General features: G+C 35.2%; 1 protein-coding gene across 2 annotated transcripts in view; it reads left to right on the forward strand.

Annotated features, from left to right (window-relative positions):
- The window catches only part of UNC13C (unc-13 homolog C), a 590,924-nt gene that overhangs the window by 285,358 nt on the left and 279,710 nt on the right, over window positions 1–25,856 (forward strand). For both annotated transcript variants that reach the window (XM_058541619.1, XM_058541618.1), the window contains 3 exons: window positions 14,194–14,363; window positions 17,161–17,276; window positions 19,202–19,365. In XM_058541619.1, coding sequence (XP_058397602.1) covers window positions 14,194–14,363; window positions 17,161–17,276; window positions 19,202–19,365 — 450 coding nt within the window. The remainder of the gene's footprint in view (window positions 1–14,193; window positions 14,364–17,160; window positions 17,277–19,201; window positions 19,366–25,856) is intronic.

Genomic DNA, 25,856 nt, shown 5'->3' on the forward strand with positions numbered 1-25,856 from the left:
GTAATTCCATAACTCGCCCAAAGTCATGTTACTAGTAAGTGGCTGAAATGAAACTTGCATTAAGCAGATCTTTTTCCAAATTTGTTCTATTACCCCATCATGCCTAATACACGTTGACCTTGAAAGTAAAATGAAAAACGGCATAACTTATACTATGAATCACTTGGAATATTAGCTCTAGAATAGGACAACCACAAAACAACAGCAACATACACTGTTCTAGGCCCTTTACAGTTTTATTATTGTTTGCTTTAGAGATGGTTGACATAAAGCTCTTTGTTTTCTAGACAAGTAAGTTTAAGAAAAAAATGCATATTACCACTTAAAGAAAAGTCAGATTTGGGAAGATATTTGCCTTTATTCAAATGTCAAATAAATGCCAAGCATATATCCAAAGTGAACCTTGTTTCCAACTTCAAACAAAGGTCCAATTTTAGCTATACGATTATGCCACCAATTGGAACATGCGTATTTGTGATGTTTAAAATGAACAACAAAAAAGAAGAGTATGATGACTTTTACCTGGATATTCCTCTTATTTATTCCGTAAACAATTTTTGAATAATATCTACTTGCTGCAGGTACTAGGGATTGGAAAATGAAAAAAATAAAAGCTCCTAGGGAAGTTTTACACAGAGGTCATATTTTATCTGAGTCTTGAAAGATGGGTAAGTGTTCACTATACAGACAAGTAGGGAAAAGACATCTTTGCCCTAACCCCAGTGAACAAAGTGTCTGAGTGGGGAAAATATATGGTGAACCAAAGAAATGGCGAGTAGAAACCACCCCCATTACACACACACACACACACACACACACACACACTTACATCCCTTTCTTCTATTTTTTGAGAGAGCAATTTGATCCTCCTGTTTTCTACATTTTTTTATGGAAATATATTTAACATATAACGTGTAAATTTAAGGTGTACGATATGTTGATTTGATATATTTATATATTGTAATATATATAATATACAATATACAAATATATGTATAAATGTATATATATTTATATATTGTAATATATAATATACAACATACAATATATATATTGTAATATGATTGTAGCGTTAGCACCTCTATCACATCACATAATTATCATTTGTTTTTTGTGGTGGAAATAATTAAGATCTAGTCTCTTAGCAAGTGTAATGATTATAATACAGTATTGTTATCTCTACTCACCATGCTGTGAACTTAGTTATCTAGTAGTTGCAGATTTGTCGCCTTAAATAACATCTCTCCTATTCTCTCACCCACTCTGCTAATCACCATTTTACTCTCTATTTTTACAAGTTTGGTATTTTAGATTTCACGTGTAAGTGATATCATATAGATCTTCCTGTTTTCTGATCTCTCTCTTCCTAAGTGGTGCTTCCTAAGTGTGCTCTTTTTTCACAGCAAAATGGACTCTAAAGTATTTTTCTAAACAAGCATCTTACCTTTATTATTTTAATATTATTAATTAATGTTAATATTGTTTTAACATTATTTAATATTTAATACAGTCATGCACCTCATAACAATGTTTCAGTCAATGATGGACCACATATATGACAGTGGTCCCATAAGAATAGTACCATATAGCATAGGTGTGTAGTAGGCTATACCATCTAGGCTTGCATAAGTACACTCTATGATGTTTGGACAATGACGAAATTGTCTAAGGATGCATTTCTCAGAACATATTCCCATTGTGAAGTGATGCATGACTATAATTCTCAAAACAGCTGTTCAAAGAAGTTTCTTCTGCAACATCAATATCTGTGGAGAAAACATTAGGTATAAAACTAGAATACAAGACTTGGAGGTTTTTATAATCTAATTGTGGGGCTAGAAGGTGGGGCAGAGAAATGAATATATCTTATAAGGTCATACTTTGCCCTTTGGTCTTAAAGTAAAAGGACCTCCTTCAGCCAACCGTTAAATGCCAGCGCATGAATTCCTCTTCACCTCCTTTCCTTTTTCAAAAGTGCCACTGACAATATAATTCATTTCTTATTCTTCTTTTTATTGTCTTCTGTGTCATTGATTTATAAAATGGATCTACAATACTTAAATACTACAAAGAAAAACCTCAAGAAAACTTAAACAAAAGTAAAATGTTGGACTGTTTTTTGATTCTAACTCCCATAATTAAATTGTCCTTGATAAATGCAGGCAGAAAAAGTTGCTGTGCACTGTCACTGAGTTTTAAACTTAGAGTTTGTCTATCTACTGTAATAGAATTCAAAGATAATAGGGTTGGGGATCTTGAGTCAGTAACAAATGAGCCACCAATATTATAAATTACATAATTCATAATAAATCACTAAGAGGAAATGTAGACGTTAAATGTCTCTCAGATTTTCCGTTTGGTGGGTCAGAGTTTAAGGAATTAAGCTGTAACTAGAGAACTTAATTACTATTTGAAAGGCTGCTCCTGCTTTGCCTCAGGATGGCTCTTGCAGTTTTCTGGCTGATGATTTTCTTAATCGATGCCCTGCCTTCTAGCTTGAGTTGAAATGGGATTATTTATAATTACTAGATAATTTAAAATACAATTCTGTTGATTGTAACAGAAAAATGTAAAGAATAAAATAAGCTTTTTACTAATTCTACCACCTATATTTTGATGTATACCCTTGCACCTTGTTTCAATGTGTGTGTGTGTGTATATTTTATTCATCTACACTTAATATATCTCTTATTAATGTGTCTATAAACAAAAGCTGGTACAATACCATTTAAAATATTGTGGAATCTCATTTTGCTACACTTAAATGTGTATCTAGAATTTTACATTTTCTTAATATGATTTTGAATGGTAACATCACTTCCTATTGGCTTTTTTCTGGTATAGTTGCCATGGGAGATACATTTTAGTTACTTCATTAGATCTAGCTTGACTATAGGTGCAGTCTTCATTTTTGAATAGCTATTTGCTTATATACTACTTAGTAATGACTTCCTATCAGGGGATGGTTACTTGAACAAGAGCTTGTTTTTTTCATTGAAATCAGGCTTTATTGACTCTATGAGATCCATGGGCATCTCTCTAGTTAGAACAATCCATCTCAGAATGAGTTAAACTTTGATAACTTGGATAAGGACAGATTTTTGAGTTTTTTTGAAAGTTAATAATACTCTTTTTCACTACCATATACTTGAGTTTTCAATCTTAATATTTCTTTTCACAATTAGTATTTATTTAAAATTCTTTCCACCCTGATCATTTTCCCTTTACAAGGATGATTTTTGTATTATTAACTATAGTCACCATGTTGTACATTACATTCCCATGACTTATTTTATAACTGAAAGTTTGTACCTTTTGACTCGCTTCACCCATTTCTCACACCCCTCATCCTCGACTCTGGCAACCACCAATCTATTCTATGTATTCGTGAGCTTGTTTGTTGTTTTGTTTTCCTTTTTCACGTATAGGTGAGATCACAAGGTATCTGTCTCTCTCCGTCTGACTTATTTTACTTATCATGATGCCCTTGAGACCTGCCCATGTTGCTAGAAATGGCAAGATTTCATTTTTTTTATGCCTGAATAATATTCCATTGTGTATACATACCACATCTTCCTTATCCATTAATGAACACATAGGTTGGTTCCATGTCTTGGTTATTGTAAATAATGCTGCAAAGAACGTGAGGATGTGTATATCTTTTCAAGTTAGTGTTTTTGTTTTCTTCAGATAAATACCCAGAAGTGGAATAGCTGAATTGTACGGTAGTTTTATTTTTAACTTTTTGAGGAAGCTCCACAGTGTTTTCCATAATGGCTTCACCAATTTACGTTCCCACCAATGGTGCACAAGGATTCTCTTTTCTCCGCATCTTCGCCAACGCTTATTTCTTGTCTTTTTGATAATAGCCATTCTAACAAATGTAAGTATAAGTATAGCTACTCAACTTTATTTTGGTTTCCATTTGCATGAGATATCTTTTTCCATCCCTTCACTTTCAGTCTGTGTGTGTCCTTACATCTGAAGTGAGTCACTTGTAGGCCGTATATAGATGGGTCCCATTATTTTTAAATCCATTCAGCTACTCTGTGTCTTTTGATTGGAGAATTTAGTCCATGTACATTTAAAGTAATTATTGATAGGTATATACTTGTTGCCATTTTGTTAATTGTTTTCTGGCTGTTTTGTACTTGCTCGCTGTTCCTTTCTTCTCCTCTTGCTCTCTTCCTTTGTGATTTGCGGACTTTCTTTAGAGGTATGCTTAGATTCCTTTATCTTTTGTGTATCTACTGCAGGATTATGCTTTGTGGTTACCATGAGGCTTACATATAATAACTTATATCTATAACAGTCTATTTTAAGTTAACAGCTTACGTTAGATCACGTTCTAAAGCTCTACATTTTTACTCTCTCCACTATGTTTTATGTTTTTGATGTCACACTTTACACTGTTTTATTTTTTGTATTCCTCAACTAATTATTGTAGTTATAGTTATTTTTATTACTTTTTTGTCTTTTAACCTTCATGGTAGCTTTGTAAGTGATTAATCCACTACCTTTACTATATATTTACCTTTCAAGTGAGATTTATTCTTTCATATGTTTTCTTGTGACTAATTAGTGGCTTTTCTTTTCAGTTTAAAGAAGTCCCTTTGACATGTCTTGTAGGTCCAGTTTAGTGATGATGATCTCCTTTAGCTTTTACTTGTCTAGAAAACTCTTTGTCTCTCCTTTAATTATTAATGATAACTTTGCTGAATAATCTCAGTTGGAAGTTTTTTTTCTTCAGTACTTTGAATATATAGTGCCATTCCCTTCTGGCCTGCAAAGTTTCCGCTGAAAAATCTGCTTGTTCCTTTGTACATAACAAATTGTTTTTCTCTAGCTGCTTTTAAGATTCTCTCTTTGTCTTTCAATTTGACATTTTAATTACAATGTGTCTTGGTATGGATCTCTTTGAGTTTACCTTATTTGGAACTCTCTGGGCTTCCTGGATCTGTGTGTCTGTTTTCTTCCCCAGGTTGGGGAAGTTTTCAGCCATCATTTCTCTGAATAATTTTTCTGCCCCTTTCTCTCTCTCTTCTCCTTCTGGGACTCCTATAATGTGAGTGTTAGTCTGATGTTGTCCCATAAGTCCCTTAAGCTATCTTCCCTTTTTAGGTTCTTTTTCCTTTTTGCTGCTCTGATTGTGTGAGTCCCCAATCTGCCTGTCCATGAGTTCACTGATCCTTTCTTCTGCTTCATCTAAGTGCTGTTGAACCCTTGTAATGTATTTTCAGGTAACTTATTATAGTCTTTAGCTTTGTGAGTTCTATTTGGTACTTTCTTATATTTTCTATCTCTTTGTCGAAGTTCTTACTATGTGATTCCATTCTTCTCCCAAGTTTAGTGAGTGTCTTTATGACCATTACTTTGAACTCTTTATCAGGTAAATTACTTATCTGTGTTTCATTAAGGTTTTTTCCTGAGTTTTTATCTTTTTCTTTGGTTTGGAATATATTCCTTAGTTTCTTCATTTTGCTTCAGTCTCTGTGTTGTTTTTGGTGCATTAGATGAAACAACCACCTCTCCCGGTCTTGAAGTACGGGCCTTGTATAGGAAATAAATGTTGTCATTCAATCCTGCCCTACCTCTTGGTTGTCTCTCAAACCTTTGTGATTATCTAAGCAGCCTACTATATTTTTAATAGCTCCCAATAGTTGAGGGTGTGCCACAACCTGTCAGTGTCCCAAAGGGGAGGTCCCCAGTCAGCACCTAGATTCAGCTGATTGGAAGCCAGACCCTCAGGCAGCAAGTTTTAAAGTATGTGAGTACATACCATCTTGTTGGACCACAAGCAGAAGCCCCACTGGCCACCACAGCCAGAGGATCTGCAGATGTCCCCTGGTGGCAGTCACAAAAAATCAGGGCTCTGGACAATATAAAAGCTCTTTTCTGAGAGATACTGGTAGGAGGCAGCAAGGCAGAGTGACAATGCAAAGATGGTGTCCACTGGCATATGTTCCCTGAGAGCAGCTCCTTAGGGCTCCAGGTTTGTGCCAAACTTGAAGCCTGCCCCTCAGCTTGAAGCTCCAGGAAAAACAAAAGTCCTCTTTCAGAGAAAGACTGGGAATGTGTTTCAGTTTGTTGTCTGTGCAGTGCCCTGGGGGTGGTAGTCTCTCAAGAATTATCTCTCCAATTGTTACAGTCCCATGGGACCCAGGAATGCAAGCACCCCTGGCCTCCAGTGCCAGGCAATCTAAGAGTGTCCCTGGGTGGTAGCTGCAAAAATAAGGGCACCAGACACATGTATAAACTCCCTTCTGGGAGATACTGGAGTGAGGCAGAAGGAGAGCATGAAGATGGTGCCTGTAGGGAAAAAAAAAAATATGACACCCACTGGCTAGAACAAGGCACAGGGGGAACATGAAGAGGGCCTCACCAATCTCTGTCGCGGAAGAGCAGACTCTTAGATTTATATGTTAAATTAGATGCCTGCCCCTCAGGCCAGTGCTTTAATATATACAAATAAGCCTCTTTCACTTAAAGTCTGACACAACTGGCTGCCTCTGAGCTGGGGTCTAGAGTGGGTAAGTCCCAGCGCATGATCCCTTAAGAACCATTTCTCAGATTCCTACAGTCTTGTGGGTCTCATGGATTTTGTGGATGTGAGCCCAGTGGTTTTCAAAGCTAGATGTTTTGGGGGCTGATCTCTCAGGTGCAGGTCCTAAAAGATGGGGTGCCAGACATGGGGTTCATACCCTTCGCTCTTCAGTTTTGAGTTTCCTCTTGATTGTGCGTTGGAATTCATGGGTTGCTGTGCCGTGGGTGGGATTTATGGTGAGATTGTGTCCCGGTCTCTCCTACCAACTTCAATGTGCTTTTCTTCTTGTTTGCCTGATGTGTAGTCATTGCTCAGTCAGCCTTTAGGTTTTTTTTCAGAGGAAATTGTTCCACATGCAGCTGTTGACTTGGTGTGTCCCTGGGAGGAGGTGAGTTCAGGATCTTCTTTTGTCGCCATCTTGAATTGGAACCTCTGGGTTCTGCTTTTCTTGTTTGTTTTTTGTTTTTGTTTTGCTTTAATCATAGGAGATACGTATTTTGGGCCACCTCCAGGAACTAAATCTAAAAATATTTTCAGTGAATCCATTTTCAAAGTTGAAATAAATAATTTTAAAGAAATTAGTCATCTCAATGGCTGCCAAGAGAAAATTGGCCATGTAGGGATTGGCTCTACAGAGATATGGTATCTGTAAATTAAAAACAAAAATAAATTTTTTTAAAACCCACAAACACACAGACAATAATCCTGAGTCCAGAAGGGGAAAATGTTTTCCTTTAATTGGGGAAGGAATAAAATATCTTATTCCCATGGAAACAAAACCAGACGTCTCTTTAACAATGAAAAAACATAAAATTAGACATATAAACCACTCTTTAAGAAGGGAATTATTTTTAATTAAAGGAAAACTACAAAGTAAATGGCTCTAACAGTACTTATTTTATTTATCAAGAATTTGTACCGTGAAATATCTTATTCTCTAATGATAAAAAAGGCAAATTCACAGACCGGTAAACTAAATCAGGAGCCTTGGTTAGCTAATTAATCAGATTGGAAATGGTCTAGTAGAGTAGGATTTAATGGGACTATGCTTTTTCTCTCTATCATATGTGATAGATTTTTCTCTTGTATGTAAAGATATTTCTCTTGCTGTCAAATTTTGTTTAGTACATGAGCCTATCATTTCCCATCTGAAATGCAAACCTTTGTATTTTCATAAAAGTCAAGGTTTGTGAAACACATGTTAAATAGTTAAGGAATGACATAAAACAGCAAGTATAAAAACTAGTAAGAGTTCATCGATTAAATTTACTTTAAATCATTTCATATACTATCAATCAAAATGAACTTAGTGGGTTTTTTATTCTTTTCCCGCTTGATTCAATTAGAATTTCATTCAGTTCACATTAAGCCACAATTGTGGCTTAGTTAAAAAGAGATTTATTTATTTCATTCAACAAGAATTCCATGTTTCAGCATTTGAGGGCTAGTATGGTAACTCAATTATTCCATCAAAGAACAAAGCTTATTCTATCTGCCTGTTTTACCATCTTAGTGAAGTCTGTTCTATATCCATGTTCCAGGGTAATAAAAAAAGAAAATAGAAGAGACAGGACCAGAAGACTTTTGCTTATATCTCATTGGCAGAACTATGTCAAATGGTCATCTCTAGTTGCAAGGGAGGCTGGGAAATTACACAAGAATAGGAAAGAGAAAGGAGGGGTTGAAAAGTTGAGTGAACGAACTTATAGTATCTGCACCTTCCGCCTCTTTGGCTATTCAACATTTATGTACAACTTTTCTATCTCTATATTTACTTTAAAAAGAATGAATTCCTCCTCTTCCTTCTGTGGTAGGTAATCCCAAAATTATAGCCAGTTACTGCATTTAGCTTGAAGTCCAGGATCTTTGGGTAGTCTCTCCTTCAGCTCCAGGTTTGGTTCTTTGTGATCCTGGGACCTATAAATTAAAGATAAGTCTTCCTCCAACATTCCCAAAGTGTTATTGCTTATTAAAGTATAAGTTTAGTATAGTAAACTTTAGTAAAGTATAACTTTAATAAGTTATACTTATTAAAGTATAAGAAAATTGGATAACAGCAATTTTAAAAGTCTCATTCAGGGGCCGGCCCAGTGGCGCAAGTGGTTAAGTGCGCGCGCTCGCTGTGGCAGCCTGGGGTTCGCTGGTTCGGATCCCCAGTACGCACTGATGCACTGCTTGTAGAGCCATGCTGTGGCAGCGTCCCATATAAAGTTGAGGAAGGTGGGCACAGATGTTAGCTCAGAGCCAATCTTCCTCAGCAAAAAGAGGAGGATTGGCATCAGATGTTAGCTCAGTGCTGATCTTCCTCACAAAAATAAAAAATAAAAAAATAAAAGTCTCACTCAGTAAGAGGGAAAGTGGGAAATTCATGGCTGTTGTTGGTATCCAGTGCTGCTGGACAGATATACTTAGGACTTCCTGATCCTAGCATCAGAAGTAGTGATTTGGCTAGCCAATCTGGCAGGCCCTGGTATTTCTTTCTGGGTGAATTCCTTTTATCCATTTCCTCTAAATTCTTGGTTCTACATCTGGGGAGACATTCCTTGCCTGATTTGTCAAGGCCTACACTCTAGGCAGGTACTGTATAAAGTGAAAATAAATGAAAGAGGGGTCTAAAAGTAAATAAGAGACATTACATATGCACAGTAACCATAAATTGAGACCATCCCAAGAAATCCAAGCATATGGTCTTCTCAGTTGGGAAGAGACTCTACTTGGATCCCACTTCCTATTGCTGTAAGTTCAAGGATCCAGAAATTAAGTTAACTATAGCTGCAGCCAGCCTGAGGCACGTTTTCCAATACTGTTCCTTGAAAAACTTACTAGGCTTCCAGAATGTGCGTTTCAAGACGATTTTATGAGTAACCACGTAAGCCTGGAAATTTTAACTCTTTCCTACTGGCACCTCTATTCTGACCAATTTTTCTCCCTTAACCTAATGGCTGCTGCCTCAGCCCCTGAAAAATAACATGCCGGGGTGAGAATGCAACACTGTTAATCTAATCTTTGCCACTAAATTCTCCTTCATTGTCAGAATTCTTCCTAAAGGAAGAACCTTCCTAAAGGAAAGGGTTTGAAAAGCCCTGGGGTAACAATTTTATCTCTTTTTGAAGTTGCGCTTAGAAACCTCTGCTTGTATAGGTACATTTTTGTATACAGAAGCAGCTGCCTTGTCTCAACCATGCAGGGATACAAATTATGATATTCTCAGTCAATTTATGTTGCAGGACCCAAGGAGAGTGAGGCTCTTTTGGCCTAGCTGCGCTCCCTTGCATCTCTGCTCATGGATTGTCTAAGTTTAGTTTAGTTTGAATGCCTCTCTACTGTAGTACATTTTTGAAAGCAGCAAAATTTAGTAAGTACATGCCATTATTCTGAATTTTATTCCTACCATTCACAGTAATAAAAAAGCTTCAAATGCCATGTGCTTGGAGTTCCAAGGCATAGCAAGCAATAGTTTGATCAGCTATTTTGCTATGCCATTTCAAAGTACATTGGCTTTCCAGCCTGTGGCAATTAAATCTTCTCTGTCTGCCTTCATCATCTCCTGTAGAGTCAATTCCACACTTTAAGTTTTGTTATTGAAGCTCCCTTCATTGTTGAAAAATCCCTACATCAGTCAGTATTGAGCTAGACAGTCTGTAGGCAGAGATGCAAGGGAGCACAGCTCTGCCGAAAGAGGCTCCCTCTGCTGTGTCCTGCATGTAAATTGACTGAGAATATCATAATTTGGAACCCTGCATGGCTGAGGAAAGCCAGCTGCTTCTGTAGACAAAAGTGTACCTATACAAGTACAAACTACCCTCTTGCAACTTTTCTATAACTCTGAAATTATTTTGAATTTTAAAGTTTATTGAGTTAAAAAATGAAAAAAGAGAATGAGAAATGCAGAGAGATTCAAATTCCCTTCAGCAAAATCGCTAGTATATATGTAGGTGTACATCAATGATTATTTATATTTGTCCTGAATACATTAATATTATGTACATTTTATTTTCACATTAAAAAAAGAAGAGTTTGGTTGGTTGCATTATCTAACTTCACTAAGCCTCAATTGTGTCTGCACATTAGTAGGTCCTCAATAAATAACTGCTAAATAGGTGACTGAATGAATAGATGGATACATGGATAAGGGCATAGTAAACTCTCGATGGCATAATAAAAACAAAAAATACAGGGGCCAGCCCGGTGGCATAGTAGTTAAGTTCGCGCACTCTGCGTCAGTGGCCCAGGGTTCGCAGGTTTGGATCCCAGGGGCGGACCTACGCACTGCTCATCAAGCCATGCTTTGGCGGCATGCCATATACAAAATAGAGGAAGATGGGTACTGATGTTAGCTCAGGACTAATCTTCCTCAGGAAAAAAAAGTACAAAACAAATTAATGAAGAAAATAATAGAAATGTAAGCAGCCATTTGGAAGATGTACTTCCACTTGGTACAAAAAAAGAGAGCTATTTCTAATAGAAATTTGGACAGAAAGATAGTATTGTCTTTCTGCTTTATATATATGCACACACACACACACACACACACACATATATATATACACACACACAAACACACATAATGTATATGTGTACGTAAACATTTATGAATTCTGTACAAGGAGAGGGAGAGGTTATAATGTACGTATGTGTATATGTATATATGTGTGTACATATATACATACATGCATACATATATGTTATTACTGTTTTATATGAATTACTATTCGTGTATATATTTAACTAGCTAAAAATATTTACCTTAAATTTATAACAAAAACTAAGGCCTCAAAAAATTCTTCTTCACAATGAGACAGGATATTTTTATCTTGCTAAAGAATAGATTCTAGAAATATTTACCAATCTTTATTCCAATCTTTATTATCTAGAGCTTGCTATTTATTGTACCTATTTTTTACAGGGAAAAAATATATTAGATCTCTGTCTCCTAGGACTTACATGAACTCTGGTGATTTATTTTATCAAAAGGTGACAAGAAAAGATTTCTTTCTGATTTTGTAATGTTGTGTGTTTTAAGTTTATGGCAAAGATAACTATTTTTCCTGATACTCTAAGTTTTCTTTACTTTTTCTAAGATAAAGATGAGGCAAATGGGCTGGTAGTTGTATTTTTGTTTCTACAATGACGTTTTTTCTTTTTGATAGTAAAGAAATTAAAATTTTAGTCATGTTTAATATAAATTTTCAGTAAACTGCCAAAGATTTCACTATCTAAATATCCTTGCTGCCGTTATTTCAGGTGTGTGTTTAGCTGTGAAACTTGCAGAACTTCTTTGATAAATATAATATTTCTAAGGATGATAAAATTATTTTTCCTTCAAATAATGTAAAGGGGATTTTATTTTGGCAAAACTTTGCAGATTTTTTTCATGAATAATTTTTGAATGTCAGATGTATGCTAGAAACTGTCAAGAATAGATATATTAACAAACATAGGCTCTAACTTCAAAAAGAACTATGGCGTAATGACATTATAATAATAATGACTAATATAGATCAAATACTATGTGTCTGTCCCTGTACTCACTGCTGTAAGACATTATTTCACTTATTTTCCATACATATATTCTAAGATAGGTATCATTACGTCCATTTATAGATAAAGAAACTGAGATTCATAGAAGTTAAGTCAGGTGAAATTAGTTAGTAGTTCTCCACTCTATCAGATCCAATGACCCCTTTTTATATAAAATAATTCATAATGACTTTTTTATGCTGAAACAAAATAATATATAATTTAATCTATCAATATAATTTCAAATAATCAATACAATGTTCCAACTATTACATGAAGGAGAAATAAAAGTATTTTAATATGTAAGAGTCAGACACAACTACTCTAGAATACATAATTTAGTAGACACATGCTTTCATCTGTTGGTAGAATTAGCATGTATGTGACCGTCTCAATCACAGACTGATACAAATACTTTGATTCAAGTACTTTGGTTTTGGCATTGGTAATGCAATTTCTTAAAATGGAAAACAGCCTTTGGTAAAGTTCTAAACAGAAATAACAACAAAAATCTTCCTTTGATTAGCAATTTACATACTAGTTGTTTTCCAGGAAATTTTAGTATCTAGGAAAACATGCAAAAGAGTTGATGTTTTTATGTAAAAGAGTTAAGTCCCAAGTTGAGGTAATTGTCAATGGGTTTTGCATCTTCATTAGTTCTTTGAGTCATTTCAAATCATGCAGACTGCTCTGTAGATGGCAGAGTGTGTAAATCCCTGGCCTAGACCACTGAATGCCAGTAGTGCCCCTTAATGTTTATAGCAACCAAAAATATCCTAGAAATTGCCAAAATGCTGTGTTGAAAACTACATTATATAGAAATTTCTACGTTATGTAGAAATAGTTGGGTTAAAATTTGCACATTGGCATGCCAGACTCCAAATCTCATTCTTAAGTGTGCTATATTGTCTTGCCTCATGGATTAATGGGAGAGATAGTATACTGTCTGGAGTTCTTAAATGGCTTTTGTACCGTAAGCCCATTTGGCAATCTGGTCAAGACTATGGACCTTTTTCAAAATTATATATTTTTTAAATGCCTAAAATAAAATACATAGAATTGAAAAGAAAATAATTTTTTTGAAAAATAGTTTTAGTGGAGTAATGGTAGTTATAAATAATATTACAAGTTTCATAACACTTGTAAACTTATATGTTAATATCTGTAGTTTTATTGGTGATAGAAATCTTCCAGCTACTGATAGTGCTGTGGTTTGTTGCCCGTGCTAATAATTGAAGGAAAATAAAGATGATGTTGTTTTATTGTTTTTTTAATCCAAATTTGGGGATGCCCAGAACTCATCCACTGACCCCAGGTTGAAGACACCTGTGCTAGAGTGAACGCATGTACAGAGTAAATTGGGAGCCCAGAGTTGATCATCCTAACTGTTCAATAGCTGTCAAAAAAGTTACGTAGAGCAGGTAACTAGCTGATTCTTAAAGAACGACTGGTTAGCAGGCAGAGAAGCATAGGAAAGAGTGTATACAAAAGCTATAGAGTCAGGAAAGACAAATATGTGTGGGCAATACTAAATAGTTTGCTTCAAGAAGAAGGAGTGGAGGAAACTGGAAATAAGAGATGGATTAAAATGTGTGGTTTACTGTTAAAAGCAAAAGAATTTTGCTCTAATTCTGCTTGATTTAATGATATCTTTTATGCTTACTGGGATTTTTAGTTTATCAACTACTTGCACATAACTACATTGTCATTTTATGCTCTATGACATCCACTTTGTCAACATCCATTGCAATAAAATTAGCTTTATATTTATGGTGCAGAATTTTCTGCACATAGATATTATGTTCTAGATAACTGTTGCAAATAGAAAATATGTCATAGAGAAAATACCCCAAACAAAGATTTTTGACCCATATTTGACCCTAGTTCAGTTAAGAGAAATAGGCTGGGATAGGATAGGATTTCCCTTATTAATATTATTTAACTAATGCAACATTTCTTCAATATCTCTGATACCTGCAAGATGGATGGAATGGGTCAGTGGGAAATCTCATTTATAATGTAATATACTATGGCTTTTTGGATTAGATAGATTTAAAATAAGTTGCCAACATCGAATGCCGTTTAGAGCAGTTATGAATGGTTGTTAACTTAGCTACATTTATTTTCAGTGAGTGCCATAACTCCACAGATCGAATCAAAGTCAGAGTCTGGGATGAAGATGATGACATTAAGTCCAGAGTCAAGCAACATTTCAAAAAGGAGTCAGATGATTTTCTGGGACAAACAATTGTAGAAGTGAGGACCTTGAGTGGAGAAATGGATGTCTGGTACAACTTAGGTGACTATTTTTATACCTACTTGAAAAAAAGTTAAATAAAATTCCAGAATATCTGTGGTATGTATTATATTCCCATATAAGTACAAATAACCAATGTCTTTCTAGAACATTCTGTTTGATTTTAGGCTGTTCAGTTTCCTTAAAAACTAAAGGTGATAATTATTTATTCAAACTCAGTATTATTGAAAGATGTTGGTAAATTTGAAATGAAAAGAGAAAAGCCTTTCAGAGAATCAACTAGGTGTCTTTTAGGAGAAAAATATCCTGTTCTTAATTTTTAATTCATAAAATATACCTTCAAAAACTTTTGCCAAATGTATAGAAAACAAATAATCAACCCATGACCTAATGCTGTTTGACTTATTTCCTTTTGGTCTCTTAATGAAATTTTGGCAATAAAGGAAAAGTGTATTTTGGCTATCTTTCAAGTGGTGATATAAAAGTAGGCTTTAGTTGGCAAAGCCAAGTACATATGTGGATTTATGCTTACTCTGATGATGAAGATATTTAGAATATGTTTAATTGGCATGATTTTTTAAATGAAATTTTATTTTCGAACCAAGAATTAAAAATAAGTTTTAATTTGACTTTTACTAGATTAAATAATAACCAATATTCAGTGCTGATTTAATAATTGTAAAAATATATGGATTACCTCAGTTTCTGTAAAGGACATGATCTAAAATTTCTTAATTATGTCATGTAAAATGTTTTAATTAAATTTTTAAGGGCTGTTTGTTAATCAAAGAAGTGTTTACGCAGTCCCAGGATTACAAAGAGTTTCCATTTAAAATATGAATATATTTTATCTAATTAAAGAGTGATTTTGGCTTTTTAAAAACCTACATACTTCAAGTAATGTACTATTTGACAAAATAAAGGGTTGAATTCACATAGAATTAATGAAACTCTAAATTACATAATAATTTAGAGGAGGAAAGATATATAACTTATCTGGACACAAATGACTCAAGCTAGACTAAGAACTCAGTATCAAAAAATATTTTAAAGAAATCTTCCTTAAAGAAAATTGGTGCTTCTACACTATTGGCATGCAAATTTTACCTCAGTTATAATGATTATCCTCCTGTATCTTGTTTATACTATTAAATAACTTTATTTATGAAAACAGAGATGTTAGGCAAGGGTAAACTTCAGGCCATTAACTCTGTGTAATACTCATGAAAAGTGTTTTAATTAAAATGGTTTACCTATGTATAGACTTTTCTTCTATAATAAGTTAGCATATCCTTGAATTGAGGCCGTTAAAATTCAAAACAGAAATTTCTCAAATTGTTCTTTTGACAAAATGTACATGAGTATATTCAGTTTGCCATGGAACTTGAATGTACTGTTAGTAAAATCAGCTATCCAGCTCTTCTGCTGAAACTGTCCTTCAGTCTATGGAGAGGAAAGTATGATGCAACACGACATGGAAACCTTTGCCTGCGCACCCTCAGTTTGCACTTTTATGCCCTCATTGCTGATGTTTAATCTTTTTAAAGAGAGGGAGGGGGGAGGGAGGACAGGTTTTAGCTTTGTGTAAAATCCCTCAGTGGATTCAATCCACATAAGTACCGTATGTTCGTTCTTTGTACAACATTTCTCCTTCCTGATCATTTAGAATTCATTCCACCATATAGAGGACTTGGCAAAAAGCCCTGGACATCCAAGCAGAACCTGTGTCCCATGGATCCATTGGAATGATAGTTAACATCAAAGAACCAGTAATGCTCTGCTGGGGCTCTGGAAAGAGATCTGTGACAAAAAGATCCTAGGACTTGCATTTCTCTTGGCCCCAGCAGAGAACTTTAATATTTGTTGAGAATCAACCATCTCTCAGCTGGTAGGAGAAACTCTCACAATCCTGTCACTCCTAAGGGAAGAATCTTGGCAACACCATAACTATTAATATTAACAATGAAAAGTCAGCAGACATTCTACAAGAAGAAAGTACACTTCACAATTTAACTTTATCTTATATGGGTAAAAATAAAGTTATGCTTACAAAGAGGGTCAGTTAAAGAAGTCTTCACCACTGACCTTGTGTCACTCTACGTTTTTATATTTCACTTGTGAAGCGGGTAAGTTTTCCTCTTTATGTTTTATCCGTGAAGCGGGTGTCAAAAGTAGGTCTGCTACCTACATTCACACTCTAGGAATTTTATGACTATGCTTTTATTTGTCTCAAAGCTACTGATCAGTTCATATTGGACACGTGTGCACATACGCGCACACACACAGTATTTGACTAAATTGACTACATATTGATTCATTAAAATAAAGAGTTAATCCAGCGCTCATAAGTAAACACAGGCTGTGACTGTAGGTCTTTATGAATCACTGACAAAAAAATCTATTCACAGATTTTTTTTTTGTTAGCCAGAGCTTTGACTCATCTTTTCAAGCACAGAAAGAGAAATGGAAGCTTTTAGGTAAAATACTATCCTGGTTAGTTTTATCTTTAAGTTATGTTGCTTTTAATTGCCCAAATAGTTAATTTAATTTCATTGTAGAAACTGATCAAGTACACAGAAATTTATATCAGAATGACAGGATCTTTTGATTGAGCTTTTCTATTTGAAGTATCTATAATGCAATTTGGTAATCACAGTGACACAATGGGCACATTATTTTAAATCGTACTTGGTAGAATCATCATAGTTAGTCAATAATCACACCTGATCTAGAAAAATGGCTTTTAGCAATGTAAGCCTTTTTTTAAGCTTTTGAGAGCTTGTATGAGAAATATGGTATTGTCAAAAATGACGGACCAGTTACTTTTTTGCTTCATCAGAGAAACGGACAGATAAGTCAGCTGTATCTGGGGCCATTCGATTGAAAATCAATGTGGAAATAAAAGGAGAGGAGAAGGTTGCTCCATATCATATACAATATACATGTTTACATGAGGTAAGTAAATTGAATTGTATTAATAATAAAATCTAGAAAAGAAATTGGTCTTGATTATGGATCATACAACAAAACATTTGGTTTAAAAGTATAATTGAATTAGGTTTGTGGAGTTGTTCCTGGAGTTTTTACTCTATACCAAAGCAGGTGATGTGCTAGGCTATCATACAGCCCGTGTATTGCCCCCCGAAGAGAGGGAGGGTGTCCTCTAAGGAGAGTTTAGAACAAGCACATGAGGCAGGTATTAATAAACAAGGCAATAAGATGATAATGAATAAGTAGAACAAATTAAATTACCATTCTTTCAAGGAGAAAGAAGAATGTTAAAAAGCATTCATTGAAGAAATGTCATGACAAATATTTTGGAAGAATTAAACATATAATACTTTAGTAATACAGGGGAGGATGCAAATCATGATTGTTTTTGAGAACTCTGATTTAGTGTGCAGATTTTATTGAAGATTTAATTAGGAGTATTGCTTATAACTAGAAATATAAAAATACTGATGTATCAATGGCTTTTGGGAGCCAATGTAATAAGCAGTATTTTTTTCCGCATACAACAAAGAGCTTTATTCATATTGAACCCTCCTCCATTTTAACTACCCTTTCCACAAACATATCTGGATATGGAGAGTATCAGAATGTAGTTACCCACCCATGGATAGTAGAGAATATACTCACCCAAAAGGTAGGGTCTGGTTGGCATAGAGAGAGGTAGAGATCACAAATGTGAACCTAAAGGGCAAAATCACCAATTCCCTGTCGTGCCTCAGTGTAGAGACACAGACAATCTTGAACTTCCATTGGATGCTTTGCAGCTCAGAGCTTAGTTAGAGGTGTCACCAGAGCTTTCCTCTGATGCAAATTACACTTGTCCCATGTATCAAAAAATATAAGGTGAAGCTAAGGAACATATCTTTTTCCACATTCAAAGAGGTAAAGAGAAAGTACCTTCCTAAGACAGAAAAAGACAGCTGAGAGAATCTTTGCTCTTTGCATATTATTTTTTCTAAATATACCTATGAAAATTTATATTTGTAATTATTTGCACCTTTGTTTTACTAAAGGAATGAGGAACAGTATTTAAGTCATTTACACATTGCACAGTAATTAGACATAAGACCTAGGCTTAATTTCCTGACTACAATCTGGCCAGTGATATCATTCCTTCAAGAAAGGTGGTTCCATTTTCAGACCAATAAAAGGAAATCCCTTGAACTGGCAGGATGAGGAGCCAACTCTACCCTTAAAGTGTGGGCACCAAAGATTTGGGATCAGAGGAAAAGTATTATGCTTTGCTTTTCAGAGTCTTTTCTGCTGGTCCAAGACCCAAAAAGAACTGAAATCCAAGAAAGGGTCCTTCAGTGACCCAAGCTGCATCTATGTAGCAGTTCCTAAACTTGTTAGAAGCAAAAACAAATTGTGCACAGTGATTCTTTTTCATTCTAAAATTCTCAAACATTCATTTTCAACCTCAGTTCACTGCTCTGACTCCTACTACTTTTGCAGCCAAAGCCCTTTAGTATCATTTACATACCTAGATTCTGTATTAACATAGCCAAAATCACCTTATTCATCCAGGGCTCTATAATTTACTCAGAGCACATAAATGCAAAATACATTCTAGCATATAGAAATGTTTACATGCAAAAACTTATGCTTCTTTCTAAAATGATTTGGTATGTATGAAACATGAAACATTTGAATCATTGATTCTGTACAGACCCAGGCAGAAATAAAATCAGGATTTGCATAAAGGTGAGGTGAGTTAGAATAAAACTCCATGATATTCCTATTGCTTATAGATGCAGATGAAACTTAGATGCAATTACAATACAAGTATAATTTACTGAAAGTTACAGTTAAATATTTCTGTCCTGTTCTGAGGAATTACTGAACAATTGAAAACTGCTTACTTTTAGAATCTGTTCCATTACTTGACTGAAGTGAAATCTAATGGTGGAGTGAAAATCCCAGAGGTCAAAGGGGATGAAGCCTGGAAGGTTTTCTTTGATGATGCTTCCCAAGAAATAGTTGATGAATTTGCCATGCGTTATGGGATTGAATCCATTTATCAAGCTATGACGTAAGTACTTTAGAACATTTACATGATCAAAAATCTCTGTTGAAATCTAAAGGAAAAAAGAAGAGTTTTCATCTTTCTTCTAATTGAAATGAAATTTTGATTAAAAAGATGCTTTCATTTTAATGTGCTGGTTTGATGCTGGCTACCCTGTCTCTTACAGCTATAAAGTATTAAGGATTTGGTAATTCACTGGCACAATCTTCTCTTCCCAAAGTGTAGTCTTTTGACTAGCAGCATTAGCAGCCCCTAGGAACTTAGACATGCAAATTCTCCACCTTACCACAGACTACCAAATCAGAAACCTTGAAGAGGATGCCCAGAGATTTGTGTTTTAACAAGCCCTGCAGGTGATCCTCATCCACTCTAAAGTTTGGGACCCAATGCTTTATTTGATATCTGAGGAAACTCAAGTCTGGTAATTGAAGTGCATTATCCAAGGTTAAAAGGCTATTAGTCTCAGAGACACATCTAGAGCCATTAAGGTATCTTGACCCTAACATTAGACTATATCCTTCCTTCCTATATTTATACCAGTGTTGCTAATTCAGTAAAACTAAGATTTGTTGAGCATCCGTAGAACCCAAGACTGCAGTAAATGTGGTACTACAGAAGTGACTCAGACAGACACATAATCCTTACTGAGGAGTTTCAGTAAGGACTTAGAATTGAGTTATTACTTGCCCATTGTTTACCTTTTGAAACCTGGTCTACATTGTAAGTGCAATTTTGTTCAGATATATACCATACATAATAAGTAAACTCCTTATGTACATAAGAGGACTGTTTTTGCATTCTAATGATCAGATCATATTTTCATCTGAACCGAACAGATACTGGCCCAGATCAGTCATTTTCAACCATCTTAATAATGGATTTGGATTGGATCAAAATCAGTGCTCTTCTTCAAAGTTTACTGTTCATAGCATTTAATCACCAGTCATAATTCTAGAAAGCATATGTAAGAATACTTTTTTTAAAAAATTTCTGATAGAGAAAGTGTGTGTGCTTTTTCAGTTTACAGAATGTCCTAATGCTAAATAGTAAAGACATAGATTCTTAGACATGAAAAGGAACTTAGAGGTCACCCAATTGAACCTCCCTCCAAATCAGGAAACCCTGTTATTGCATTTCTGACAGGTAATCATCATCCCTCTACTTGCTCACTTCCAGTAACAGGGAGCTCATGACTTGTGAGGCAACCTATTTTGTAATTGGGCAGCCACAATGGAGTCTGTGAGTTTGCCATATACTCTGCCCCATGTCAATGGATATAATAATTCTGGAGAACACTTGGTATAAAATTTGAGCACAATTAAAACACAATTATGATTAACAGTCTAAAGTAAAGGAAATGAACTGTTTTGCCAAAAAAGAGCTATGTTTAAAAAAAAAAGTTTCGGGAAAGAATCCCAGTAAAAGAAAGGATCAAGTTAAATTTATTCCAAAATATCTCTGAGTGCTGATGTCGGATTTCTTCATTTACATCTTTCTTATATTCTGAGAAGCACAATCACATTAATATAGAAAAATGGTAAATGTATGCTAGTTTAAAAGAGGAGAATCATCCCTCCTTCATTTTATCACTTGTATTTTTCTCTTACCTTTTAACCTAAGTAAACAATAACAAGAAAAAAATATTTTTAGATACTTATTTGGTATCAAGTGATCTGCAGGTGAATTGGGTCCTCCTCCTATTTGTAAGACTCAGTTTTGACAAAGTTCTCACTCACACTAGAAAACAGCATAAAGGAGGCATCAGCAAAAACTGTTTTCTGTAAAGGGCCAGAGAGTAAATATTCTCAGCTTTGTGGGTGCTACAGTCTCTGCCACAAATGCCCAGCTCTGCACTCCTAGTGCAAACGCAGCTGTAGATATTAAGTAAACAAATGGGCGTGGCCGTGTTCTGATAAAAAATTTATTTTAAAAACAAAAATTATGATCTTAGATTGCCAACTGCTGCTCTCAAGAGTGAAAGCAAGGCAGATAGGCATAAGGAAAAACAACGCCTTCTTTTTGTGATAAATTGACAAATGCACTTTGATGATAACAAAATGTGGCAGACTGTATCTACTTCTAATTATACGTTTGATTTGATATTGATATTTGTATTTATTAAATGTTTCTCTTAGCGTTGACTACTGACCAAGATGGTCTTCACATTTCCCTCAGCTTGACGTAACTTTAGACAGGCTTCCTTCTGCCTCTAGGCACCTGGCCTCTCCCTCACCTTGGCTCTTACAGAATCCGGAAAGTCTAACCCCAGAAGCCCCTGACCTCCCTTTCCTTAGAGCATTTACTTTAGAAAACTTATAATTTTAAATACTTTCTCTGCCCCTTTGGGATATAAACTTTTTAAAAGTCTCTTAGGGGTTTTACAAGCCAGAACTAGCTTTCTGAAGGACCTGGGAGCCATCCCTTTCAAATGTAATCAACAAGAAAGACAGGCCCCTGTCTCCTGGTCTCTGTGGGAGGGTAGGTGCCTTGCTCCAAGTTGTAATTCTACCTCCTGTCATGAGGATAAAATTTTATTTCTCTTTTGGGTAAGGCCAGTTGGCAAACACAGGTGACTAGGATTCCCCCCACTCCAGCTCTTAGAAACTCTCCCCTCCATGTCCCGCTCAGCTCTTAAAAACTTTCCCATCTTTTATTTCAGTGGAGTTCAGTTCAGACTGAGTTCTGGTTTCTCTTCTCCATTGCATAGCCTTGAATAGAATTTTTCTTGCCTATTTAACTATGTCCAGTACAATTTTTGCTTTCATAATACAAAAATTACCATCTCACCAGGATAAAAACTGAAATTTCTATTGTTTCACAGTCTAACTCCTAGAAAAATTTACTACCAACCTGGATATGATCTCTCCATGGACTATTCATTGGTGATCATTACTTGTTGAAAATTAATTACTTTTATAGAAGACTACACACATATCCATTTTATATCAATGTTAATATTATAATTATATGTATATTTAAGAGACATAATAGAATGGAGTCACTTGGAGGGAAACTTGAATTCTCTTCAAAGATTTGCAAATTAAAATCTTGAATCGAGGTGTCATATTTTTTATTACTGCCTTATAAGAAGTTCTGAGTGCATGATAGAAACTCAATATGTATTTGTAATTGAATAAATCAGAAACGGAAGTTGTTTATCAAAATTACATTTATTTTCAAATTCTCCTGGTATATCTCTTCATGTCAGAAGTTTTCAGTTGCCAAAAGCAAGCAAAGTGGAATGGAAAAGTTTAATTAAGCCGGTGTAGGTATTTTACCATTCATGTTGCATTTAAGAGTTTTAGAGCATACCATATTGATTGATCGTTTCTAATAACTTGGAGAAGTTTCGGAGTACTGACATTCTTCTGTCAGGTGTTGAAATACAACTTTCAGAGATGCTTTTGGCCATATCTTCCAAAGGATACTTTTGCAATCAAACTGTAACTTAAGTCCTAACCTATTGTTGGCCAATGAGTAACTCAACTAACAAAAAGAAAAAAAACAGTTCACGAATTAGCAACCATATGTTTTAATTTAAAAAACTGGTTACTTATTGAATTAGTATTTTTCTATTGTTCTGAAACCTTGCTTTAGGGGACCACAACAACAACAAAACATAGAGCTAGACATGTCAGGCTTATCTCAGAAGTATTTCCTCTTAATTTTTAAAAACACAAAATTGAGGAACTCAGCTTCAAGGAAGAAATGAATGTCCTGTCTGTGTAGTAAGGACACTTACAAGTTTGGGAAAGGATAAAGCTGCTTAATTCTTGTGGACTTTGCTAGACACCATTTGATCAGAAAAAGAAATCAGATTGTAGTTTCTTTTGATATTTAAAGTCCTCTTATGCTTAGCCAAACCCCCAGGTAACTTTCTCTTTTAATAGAGATTGCTTGGTTTCTTTTAAGATACTCCCATTTCTTTGAAGATGGATTTAGAGCAGAAATAAATAAAGGGGAAGTGTGTATTAAGTCAGAGAGTCTGCTTGTACATTATTAAATTTCCCTCTTGTGTATTTCTCATCATAAGAAGGAGGCTGAATCTATTTTGCTGGTAAATAACCTGAGCATTAATGCCGAATTTCCCAGTCCTCCAAGGTACCTCTTGCTTACTGTAAATGCTCTCTCTTTTAACCACGGAACATTTTCTATGAGGACACAATTTATTAGCCCTATTTGTTGTATGAAAATGTATCCTTTGTTTTGGAGCATTTGTGAATAAGGGGAAAGGGATTACAATTTTCCTATTTGGACGAGTGATTGATCAGGGACCTGGAGGATTTGTTCCCACATGGTAAATGCAACCATCCATCCAAAATAAAAGGAATTTTCCAATTTATGACAGTAAGAATGAGAGTCTGTTCCCTTTCTCAAAGGAGCACACTCTTCCACATATTTAGCATCATGAGGTCGGGCACAGAGCCTGTTTCCATCATGAGAATTTTGGGAGTCCTTGATGCTTTTTATCTATCTAGGCAAACATATACGTTTTTAATAATATGCTGACAACCAACTCTTCCTTGAACACAAGCAGGGAATTTCGTGTCAAGTATTAAGAAATAAATTGTCCTCTGGAGGTGATTTCTGTCAAGCAAATACATTTTAACTCAATATTTAATGAGTCTTTCATTTATTGTAAAATGAAGCCCAAGGTGTCTCACAAAATCTGAGATTCTGTTAGACTGGAGTCATGCCTCTAACATATCAAATAAGAGAAAACCATTAGGTCATGGTTTTTTACCTTGTCGTGCTTAACAAACAACCTGTACTTTGGCACTGGCCATCTTAATCTAATTTATATTTGAACCAGAACTGTTGGGATACAGTTTACATTAAAGCCACTTGCCTATTTTAGCTGCTTGAGCCATGAGCCTGCTTTGTAAGGAGGGTGTTGCTTAATTGAATCACTCATTCCTTTAACAAATATTTATTGCAGTGCCTACCATGTGCCAGAAAGTTTTCTAGGCACTGAGGATACGTCAGCAAACAAGAAGTCAAAGTCCAGTCTCTCATGGAGCACACATTCCAGAAGATGTAACTTATTTATTTGAGAGACAGTTTCTGAGTATCTAAAGATGAGGATTTATGCAGGGCAATGGGGATATAGTGATAAAAGATAGGTCTTGCCCCCAGTGAGCTCCTAATCTAAGGGGAAGAGAAGAGAAATTAAATAATAACAAGGTAGTAGAATAGAGGTATGCGCGGGTGCTGTAGGAGCACAGACCTGGAGGCACTGAATCCAGGCACAGGCAAGGAGAGGTGTCGGAGAAAGCTGACGGGCAGACTGAGGGTCTCATGCTTACTTGCTCGTCGACTCGATCATTCCTCTAAAGTCTGTGCATTTCATCACTGTCCTGTCCCACACCACTGCCCTCATGTCCAAAACCTCCCTAACTGAGCCTCAGCAATCTATAACATCAATGAAAAGCTATGGTGCTTTTGGACAAACGAGAAGTGATCCTTCAATGTTGGAGCCCCTCTTTAGTGAAAAGGGTGAATACAATATTTACTTATCACTGATATGCATGCTAATCTGAACTTTGGGGAGCAAATGGGATAAATATTGTTTTAGTGTATTTCTAACATCAGGAATACAGATGTTGTCTTTCATCTTGTATTATTTCTCTGAAATCTCTCCTAAGGACTCAAAAATCATTGTCTTCTTTTTAGTGCTTCTTTCCAATCACCCTGCTTTTATTTTTATCAAAAAATAATCGATTTTTAAATCTTTTGAATCAAAGATTCATTGTCAACTGTCCATGAAAACGTAGTGAGTCAGATGATTCTCTTATTTTTTTCCATCACGATGTCTACAAAACAGTAGCAAGTGAGCTGAATCTAGATGTGTTCTTTGAAATACACATGATTTCCCAATATTTTGCCAATAATATTTTGAGAATTTATGGTTGATAATATAGTAGTTGCTTCAGCTGAAAACATGCCAGTAGCTATTTCATTATTGGCAAATTAAGCATCATCTCTTTGGAGTTTGTTACTCTAATTTTTCCCATGGAACTGAGATTTCATTTGTTAAATTGAATTGAACAAATTTCATTTGTTAAACTAACCCCGTTTTCTTGCAAAAGCAAAGTCAAGTGATTTTAACATTATTAATCCATTGTTTTTAATCGTGTCTTTGCAGAGAAATATTAAGCATTCCCAGAGATTACAATAGTACTTTTTGACCTATTTTATTTGAAGGTGTACTTTTGAAGGAGTGGTTTGCTGCAGGGATGTACTCAGTCATTTTAAATTGCTAATTGTACTTTTAATCTTGTTTCCCCTCTCCTGCTTAGAATAATTTAAGTAGTATTGGAACTGCAGCCTTTAAAAGGAAATGATTTTCAAGGAGATGGTTAGAAGCGAGAAAATTTGCCTTGGCAGTAACCATGCATAAAGAAAGGGCACACATAAACTCAGAGGCAGACACTAGCCAAATCAAAGACCATGTAGCAGCCTGTAAGCTGAAAACTCTCAAAGAGCAAAGGATGCCT

The sequence above is a fragment of the Diceros bicornis genome, chromosome 5, assembly GCF_020826845.1.
Source record: "Diceros bicornis minor isolate mBicDic1 chromosome 5, mDicBic1.mat.cur, whole genome shotgun sequence".
NCBI classification, from domain to species: Eukaryota; Metazoa; Chordata; class Mammalia; order Perissodactyla; family Rhinocerotidae; genus Diceros; species Diceros bicornis.